The sequence below is a fragment of the Borostomias antarcticus genome (assembly GCF_949987555.1).
Source record: "Borostomias antarcticus genome assembly, chromosome: 2".
NCBI classification, from domain to species: domain Eukaryota; kingdom Metazoa; phylum Chordata; class Actinopteri; order Stomiiformes; family Stomiidae; genus Borostomias; species Borostomias antarcticus.
In genome coordinates, this window is record NC_140235.1 from 4,824,907 (window position 1) to 4,834,697 (window position 9,791).

The following is a 9,791-nucleotide window of genomic DNA, read 5'->3' on the forward strand; positions in this document are numbered from 1 at the left end:
TTATAGCTACTGTAGTTTACCTTAGCAGGTTGCTCAGCTATTATGACTGAGGCTAGCAACCCTATCTGCACAACAACGTTTGATCCTAGCCGTGCACGGCTAGATTCGCAGTGTTCTGACTTCCATGGCCTACATGCATGATGTCGCACACAGTTTTGTCAAACTAACTAGACAACTTTGGTTTATTGACCATAAAGTACAAAGAGGATCGCAGCCTACCTACCTTCTCAGCTGTCAGCGAGGGTGGAAGTCACCGGGATAATCTTTGGCGGTGGGCGGGTGGATAACGGTAGATGATCAATTAGACAGAGCGAGGTTGGCCAGCGAGTGGTCTCGACCAAGTGCGATACAGGTGCACAGTACAGCCAGCCTAGCTAACGTTGGTATCCAGAATTCAACACATTCGAGAGCAAGATTCATGTAATTGCAGCTGTAATACTTCCAAAAACTAATGATAGGTAACTGATTATACGGGGTGACTGATTTCCCCATTCACTGCTAAAAGAGGAGAGAGAGAGATAGAGAGATGGAGATAGTGACCAGTCAAATCAAGTGCACCCAATCTTTTCTCAGCGTCAATCTCATCAGCCAATCAAATCATTATAAAATAGCATGTGACATTGTGATCCTCGATTTGGATCAAATGCTTCTAGATGCGTACGGAATGCTCTCCTTTTGGACTATTTCATTGGTTTAAAAGCAAAAACACCACCTATCCGGGCTACGCTGTAAACCTAAACCTATTTGACTAAACCAGCCTGCTGATGTGGAATAGCCAGTGTGATGTTGTGTTCTGTTTCCTCTTCTTGGAATGGATTTAGAAGAGGCGTATCAAGTTGTAGGGGAATTCGGAATATATCAGAAGCAGATGGTGTCAGTTCTTATATTGCTACAGGTTGGTTGTGAATTAAACATATGCAAGCTTTTATTGACGGATCGAGGTACGCTAGATATTACAGCTGGCTAAACTAGCCTAGCTAACGTTAGCATAAACTAGCTAGCTATCTTGAGAAACTGATAAGGTTGCTGTGGTCTATCCAAATTTGAGGTTTCATGCTGTGCATAAATTAGATAGGAAACGTGCAACGTGTCAGCTCTGAGCTTGCTATCAAATCACAGAAGTGACGACAACTGGAAAAAAAAAAGTTGGCTTTTAGACAGCCCGTATCAGGAATGTTGCACACACTCCCTTGTAACGAAGAATTGTAAAACATTACATCAATTGTAAATTAGAGCATTTATTAGCTATGATCAGTCCAATGTCCAATGCATGCCACGGGTCTTGCTACCTCGGTTAGCGCTGGCGTCTCCTGTAAATGCCAATGGACCATACTTGCATATGTACTTCTACAATAATCGTCGGCCCGAAAACTGACAGCTGTCAAAGCGTTTTTTCTCGGTATGCGCGTGCGTTTGCATGTACCACCGCCTACCTGTTGTACCCCACGCGCCCCGTGGGGCTGTCTGCTTCAGAGCTCTGTATGGTATAACTGTATATTTACCCTCTCAGGAGAACATATGCATAACAACCATAATGTTTTTACATGCATATGTCTGTGAACAGTAATATTAGAGTGGATACTGAACAATATGATTTGATTATTACCACCACCCATGCTTATTAGACTCGGCACCAGAAACATCACTCACCACCAGGGGGGCTGGGGGGGGGTGTTTTCCAGGTTTACATGGCATGTCAGTCCATGCTCATAGTTCTAGTGGGTGCTGTGCCCAAGTACGACATTGATGAAGTAGGGGTCACCAGTCATCAGGATCTCATCCAACACGTCAGGTTTACCGAGGACGTGGACTCCATCGTCACTGAGGTGAGGGTCAAAGACTGATGCTCTGAAAATGCTCACATCCTCTCATCCTTGGAGAATTAATGATCTGATACTATTGGATTGATGACAGCTGTGTAGAAAAGCACATGCTTTATCTACATATTTTATTTATTATATTATCATGGAGGAGAGGAATGAAGTTGCATTTGTAATTCAAACAGAACTGATCTCTGCCATTCAGTCCTTCCAAGTGTCCACCTTTTTAATGATCCCTGTTTATGAATTTACAACCTGTGCGTTTTATGTGGGCACACAGATATGCAGCACCACACTAACCAAGTCATGTTCCCTCTGTCTATTAGTGGTTCCTCATCAAGCAGCAGGCCTACAAAGTGAGCCTGGCCGGTTCCTTGTTCTTTGCTGGGGTTCTGGTTGGAAATGTTGTGTTCGGACCACTCTCAGACCGGATAGGGAGGAAACCTGTCTTCCTAACGTGTGAGGAACAGGAGGAGTTCAGCTCTGTCTATAGTGCAGCTGACCTCCACCTCCACCATATTGGAATGCTTTGTGCATTGTTTTATGTGTCCACATCTTGATAGCCTACTTTTCACTTTTCCCAAACCTGTTCCCTCACTCTCTTTTTCTCTCCCCTTATCTCCCCGCCCTCTCTCTCCCTCTCTCTCTCTCTCTGTCGCTCTCTGTCGCTCTCTCTCCCTCTCTCTCTCTCTCTCTGTTGCTCTCTCTCTCTCTCTCTCTCTCTCTCTCTCTCTCTCTCTCTCTCTCTGTCGCTCTCTCTCTCTCTCTCTCTCTCTCTGTCGCTCTCTCTCCCTCTCTCTCTCTCTCTCTCTCTCCCTCTCTCTCTCTGTCCCTCTCTCTCTCTCTCTCTCTGTCGCTCTCTCTCTCCTTCTCTTTCTCAGGTCTGTTCTTCGAGGTATTGTTTGGCTATGCAACAGCCTTTGCTCCCAGCTACGAGGTGTTTGCCGTCTCTCGCCTGCTGGTGGGCCTGATGAACGGAGGCATGGCCCTCGTCTCCTTCGTCCTCACCCAGGAGTACGTTGGCAAAGCCTACTGGGCCATGACAGGTAGATAGATACATGTACAGCCTGAACAAAATTGGTCAGATCGGAGCAAAATGGACTGTGACAGACAGACAGACAGACAGACAGATAGATATGTTTTGCTTGCTCCATTTACAGTATGGTGCCCAGCCCATATGGGCTTACAAGACACTGGATAACAATATTAAACAGGGATGGCCACATACACATTTTCCCATAATTTACATTTCACAAACATTTACACAAGATAAACACACTTACATTTTATTTTGTTGGATACGGTGTTCTCCGTCTGAGTCTATGAATCTTGCAAGAACAAAAAATTTCTTCATTAAATAGCCAACTCAACATGACCTTCAGACAGCCAAAACAAATCAGGATTCATCCGATGTTTTTTTTTTCTTCAAATATAGACTTTCTCAAATCGCTGTACATAGGACAGTGAAACATAAAATGAAATTCATCTTCAGCAACACCGAGATCACAAATTACACATAAACACAGCTCTTCAAGAGAGCCTTTATATCTTTATATCCTACCTCAGTCACTAGTGGTAGGGTGCCGGTTCTTAACTGATTTCTGCCCTTTTAAAAAAAAAAGAAAAAAAAAAAGAACTATATAAGGTTCTGTGAAGTAATCTTATTTAATTTGAACATAGTTTCTGAGCTTTGGCTTCCTCCAAATCTCTTCTGTCCAAGGATCTTCAGCATTTTTTGTTTATATTTAGGGTTGCAAAGAGGTGGACAATTTCCGGAAACTTTCCGGAAATTTACCATGGGAAGTTAAGCTCGGGAATTTTGGAAATGTTGACCTTGTTTGTAGCCTATAACTGCTTTTTTTCAACATTTTTTAATTTTATTTTATATTCTTATTTTAGGAATTTATCCCATTTTCATCCAATTTGGTAGCCAATTGATCATGACCTAGTGTCCAATTACCCCCTACTAACTGTTGAGGATTCGTCACACAACCCGGCCGGTTGGCAGTGTGAAAGGGAGAGACAACTCCATGACTATCTCAGCTCGCAACCATAATTCCAGGGTTGCTGTTGTGTGACAAACTCTCAAATAGAGATTAAACTAACCACCCTCAGGGAGAGGCGGCCCAATAGGCCACTCCCTCTGGGATCGGGCCATACTCAGATCTGGCAAGGCCACCGGTTTCCGGTGAGCAGCTGCACCGGAGCACGATGCATTAGACCGCTACACCATCGCAGACCCCTATAACAGGGAATTTAAACGTAGCCTAGTTGGGGAAAAAACATAAAATGCAATTCTAGATCTTGCAACATGATCTTGGTTAAAACAACTGGATTTAATGCAAATTCAGATGAATTTCAACCCTGTACTGTACATTCATCCATCACATGCACAGCTAATTCCTAGCATCCTGCACACTAAGAGGGCTGTAGAATCCATTAAAGTTCTACTCACAAATAGATTCAGCAAAAAATATAATAAAAAAAAGAAATTGTATTAGAAATGTTTGCCTGCATGTCTGCTTATGACAAAACATAAAATAATGACCAGAGGGGGCAATCAGCCTAAACTACTCACACAGAGGGATGTGTACTGGATCTCAACACTCAATACAATGACAGCTGCTGGACTAAATTACGATTTCAGTTTCAAGTGTTTTCTCTAGAACAATTTGGACAGAATTCAGATTTTTTTTTAAAACACAACCTGTTTGCTAAACTATTTCATGTAACTTACTGTGCCGTTTCACCTACAGCCATTGTCATGTTGCCAAGACACAAAAATTATTGCTAAGACAATACACTGTGCATATGACTTTAAGGAAATTTATAAACCTTTTTGAACCAACCTCCTTACCTGTAATATCTGCAACCCCTGTAAAGTCAAGGTCAGGACAAGAATTCCATTGTCTTCTATGCTCTGTTGAAGGCAAATAGGCCAAAAAGTTCGCATTGCTGGTTGAAATTGAGATAAGTCAAGACTCCTGAACATCTGTGTATGTGCTACCTTTCTACCCTTGGGTAGTGATCTTGGAATTATATGACCTTGGCTTAGCACCACAAAGACAAGACACTGGGAAGGCGCATCCTCACAAAGATTCAAATACAAAAGTGTCTCGCTGTCACAGCTGTTTCAAAATGTATTTGAGGTTCCCCTCTATTCTGATTATAACAATCAGTTTTGCTCTGGTCTGACAAATTTTTCCCCTGTGGATTTTGGGCCCACAGTTTTTTTTTATCACAAAGACAAAGTTTCAACCCTGTCTGGGCCTGATCTTGCTTTTAGCACTATGTTACAGTACTTAATATTCTATATTCTATATGGTTGTACTGTACACAGTCCTAAATCGGTCGGTCTTCTAGATGACGTTAATTGAAAAGGCACTGCTGACCAGCTACTCACATACCGTATGTTAGGTGATTGTTTATTGTTTTTAGATGTTTGTGTTTGTTTTTGTTCTAGGAACCCTGACTAACATGACGTTTGCGGTGGGCATCGCCCTATTTGGAGCACTGGGCTTCTACATCAGACCATGGCGTACCCTAGCAACAGCAGCCAACTCCCCCGGGGTGCTGTTCTTCCTCCTGTGTGTGTAAGTCACACAGAATCCTCAGTATTCTCATGGGACAAGTATGATATATTACAGAGTTTCTGGTGCACATGGCCATATATGGGTGTCTAACCTCTAGCTTTGGGTGCGTTTGTTTTGCGTGTCTGGGCTGTGACAGGAACCTTCCGGAGTCTCCTCGCTGGCTGTACTCACACGGTCACACGGACCAGGCGGAGGAAGTTCTGCGCTACATGGCGCTGAGGAATGGAAACGCGACCGCCAAGGTCAACCTCCGTCGCTGCCCCGGAAACACCAAGACCAACTCCAGCATATTCCAGCTGTACACACATCCAGTTCTCCGCCGGAGGACTTTGGTGCTCATGTATGTCTGGTGAGTAAAGTACCACTGAGGAAGATGATACGGCTGCTATAATTATATTTCTTTGTCCTCCAAAATTTGCCAAAGCACTGTTTGGGGTGTGGCCCAGGGCATAGGGCGGTTTATATTTCATTTACATAAACATTCAATTAGCTATTTCAGTTTTTGTCAGCATTACAGTACTAGCTGACCAGAGGGGGAAATCAGCCTAAACTACTCACACAGAGGGATGTGTACTGGATCTCAACACTCAATACAATGACAGCTGCTGGACTAAATGACGATTTCAGTTTCAAGTGTTTTCTCTAGAACAAGTTGGACAGAATTCAGATTTTTTTTTTAAACCACAACCTGTTTGCTAAACTATTTAATGTAACTTACTGTGCCGTTTCACCTACAGCCATTGTCATGTTGCCAAGACACAAAAATAATTTATATTTCATTTACATAAACATTCAATTAGCTATTTCAGTTTTTGTCAGCATTACAGTACTAGTTCATGATGTGGAACTAATGTCACAGCGCCGCCAGAAGATGGCAGTAGTGCACACCACAACTACTTAGGTGACCTGAAGAAGAATGGCAGCTAGTGATGGCGAAATGAAGCTTTCTGAAATACTGAGGCTGTTCTGAATCGCATACTTCCATACTATATAGTATGCCAAATATTGATGTAGTATGTCCCAATACATAGTATGCCGCATGCAGTACGGCAAAAATACCAGGATGTCCTACTACATCCGGTTGTATTTTGCAGTATGCTAGCCAGCACACTTTTCTGGCTATTCTGACCCACAATCCTTTGCTCAGTGGAAATTATATCACATGCGAGTCGTGCTGGAGGTGTTTTGATGAATCCCAGCTGTGGATGAATGTCACTTTATGGACAGCAACGGATGTCAAATTTCAAGCTGCAATGTTATGACAAGGTTATGTTATGCAATTGCATGCATACTGCGTGCAAAGTACGTACTTTCTGACGACATGTCGAAGTGTCCTTGGGCAAGACACTGAACCCCAAATTGCTCCCAATGAGCAGGCTAGCACCTCGCATGACAGCTGCCACCATTGTTGTGTGTACAGATAGGTCCATAAATATTTGGACATTGACACAATTTGCATCATTTTGGCTCTGTACAATGAAACATTCAATAAGGAATTACACCACATGTTATATGTGGTTCCCTCTTTTTATGGCTTTCTCAGTTTCTACCTTCTACTACTAACAAAGGTACTACATACTACTACTAACAAAGTTACTACTTACTACTACTAACAAAGTTACTACTCACTACTACTAACATAGTTACTACTGACTACTACTAACAAAGTTACTACTCACTACTACTAACAAAGTTACTACTCACTACTACTAACATAGTTACTACTTACCACCACTAACAAAGTTACTACTTACCACCACTAACAAAGTTACTACTTACCACCACTAAGAAAGTTACTACTTACCACCACTAAGAAAGTTACTACTTACTACTACTAACAAAGCTACTACTCACTACTACTAACAAAGTTACTACTCACTACTACTAACAAAGGTCAAGGACAAGAGAATGAGCGAGTTGGCATCTATCTGCCTCAGCCTGTGTTCACTTATGGCCAGCTCTACACAGCCTCTCCTGTGTACAGCACAGTGACAATTGTGTGGGATAACATTCTGTGTGTCTGTTGTGCTTTACTTGTTGTTGTTGTTGTTGTTGTTGTTGTTGTTGCCGCCATTATGTAACAAATACAGTATGCCAGAGGTGAGTTAGGATTGACACGCCTGAAGGACGCTTTTTTCTAGTCCTATTTATCATTTAACATTCCGTCTGTTCATTGTGTTCCAGGTATGCATGTAGCCTGGTGTATTATGGGCTGACCATGAACGCCAGCGAGGATTCTGGGAATCGCTACTTCAGTGTGGCCATGTATGGCCTGGTGGAGCTGCCAGCCTACCCTCTGTGTATCTACTTCATTAACAAACAGTGGTAAGGTCATACTCACCGGAAGACTCTATTTCCTGCATGACAACATATAACAGAACACACTAGTCAGTACACCTGCGCTAACCACTTTGAGTTTATGCGTGTTTTGAGGGCGGGGAGACGAAAAACGATGGCCGGCTTTTTAGGTTTGGCTGGCCTGGCGTGTCTGTGCACCACGTTTATGCCGGAGAACACGGGTAAGAGCGCACTATCTGCATATGACCTCACGTAGGTCTGTATACACTCCCATCTCCTCACGTCATATACGTACATTTCATGTATCGTTCTGCATTGAGAATATTTCCTTGTGTGTTTGTTTGCAGAGGCGCTGCTCAGTGCTACGTCTATGGCTTTGCTTGGGAAGCTGATGGTCAGCGCGGCCTTCAACATCGTGTATGTGTATACGTCCGAACTCTACCCCACGGTTATAAGGTGAGCTCCCCTCGGGGGCATTTTTGCGTCGGTGCATTGATGATGCGGTGGGGGGGTGGGGGGGGGTGCATTTCTCATGTGTGTCTCATTCCCAGGAACGCCGGTCTGGGAGTCTGCTCCATGTCCTGCAGAGTGGGAGGGATCCTGGCTCCTTTCGTTCCCTCCATGGTACGTTAGTTGCGCGCGTGTTTCTCAAATAACGCTATAATCCTGGCGTTTGTGCGCGTCAAGTCCCGGAGGCCGTCGATGATAACGATGTGTGTGTCTGTGTGTCCCAGCGAGCGCTGCACAGCTCCATGCCTTTCATAGTGTTCTGCCTGACCGGAATCTCGGCCGGCTGTCTGGGGCTGCTGCTCCCCGAGACCCTCAACAAGCCCGTGGCCGAGACCCTGAGCGAGCTCGGCAGCCCCACCTACCAGCGCATCCTCGAGACGCAGCAGGTGGAGAGCTAAGTCTTCGTAACCTAACCTAACGTCGCGCGACCGTACGCACACGTCCATCTTGAACCCGTCTCTGCTTTGACCCCTCTGGTCTACAGGTGCACCTGTTGGAAAAGGAGCCGAGCCAAAAGTCGAGCAACAAGGTGAATCAGTGAGCCGAGCTGGAGCTGAGTCGCTGTCCGAGCCTTCGTTATGACCAAGCAACACTTACTCAAAGCCTACCAGAGGCTTTGTCTTAGTGGTTATGGACCAAACGCCTGGGGGCCATTTCAACATATCATGCAAGAGGACTAGAGCCCTACACCATGTTAACAAAGGACCTGGGAACTAGAGCCACGATGCCTTGCAGGGAAACAGTGGAAATGTTTACAATATGTTTAAGTGGACTGCACAGACAAATCCTTCTTTGTGTGGCGTGTGTGAGTGCGTTATTTATATTGTTCAGTAAAATGTGAAGTGCCTTCTGAACACCGTCGAAATATATCCAATGGAAAATTGCTAATGTCTGCCAACGCTTAAACTTGCGTGTCTCTGCCAACTTTTTAAGATGTAATATATGCTGTCTATTTTTATATAGTGAACCCCAGGAATACTAACTAATGGGGATCCTAATAAAAGATATAATCATGGACTATTGTTATTAACCGTGTGTCTGCTGGTCAGATCTGCTACTCTCAATACCTATTTGGAGAGTTTATAGTTGATGTTTGAGAGTTTGTAGTCCATCTATGGGGCTCCGTCCGACATATCATGTTTTTGATTTTATAGTTCAACTGAGGGGTCAAGTTTCTGACTGATGCTGGTTGGATACTCAGCCTAGGCAGAGAGCAACAGACCACATGTCTGTGGAGCAACTATCAGAAATTGTATAATTGAAGAAAAGTTGAATTTGAGCATTAAAATTAAATTGTCCACCAGTGTTGGAACAAAATAATTATAAAATATTCACACTATTTTCTAAACTACACCTATTTTCTACCTGGATTAGGCTTGAAATACCATGGCTGTAGAGTGACCTGTTTGTGACACCAGAGGGCGCTGTCGTAGAACCACGCTGTTGGCCTGAGCTGAACCTCCCTGGCCCTGAACCAGGCTGGCCTTTCCCGCCGTGAGGCGATTGTGTCGGTATTGACGCAGACAGAGGGGCCCGGCTCAACCTTGATTCCCAGGAGCTATCTCATCAA

At 44.0% G+C, this 9,791-nt stretch overlaps 1 protein-coding gene across 1 annotated transcript; it reads left to right on the top strand.

Moving 5' to 3' along the window:
• Positions 1-763: 763 nt before the first annotated feature.
• Positions 764-9,271, top strand: slc22a15 (solute carrier family 22 member 15). Its single transcript, XM_084461584.1, has 12 exons — positions 764-895; positions 1,683-1,826; positions 2,147-2,279; positions 2,702-2,866; positions 5,284-5,413; positions 5,550-5,762; positions 7,598-7,738; positions 7,847-7,932; positions 8,059-8,167; positions 8,263-8,335; positions 8,446-8,607; positions 8,706-9,271. The coding sequence occupies exons 1-12, from the start codon at positions 812-814 to the stop codon at positions 8,760-8,762; spliced, it is 1,497 nt and encodes a 498-aa protein (XP_084317710.1). The 5' UTR covers positions 764-811; the 3' UTR covers positions 8,763-9,271.
• The last annotated feature ends 520 nt before the right edge of the window (positions 9,272-9,791 follow it).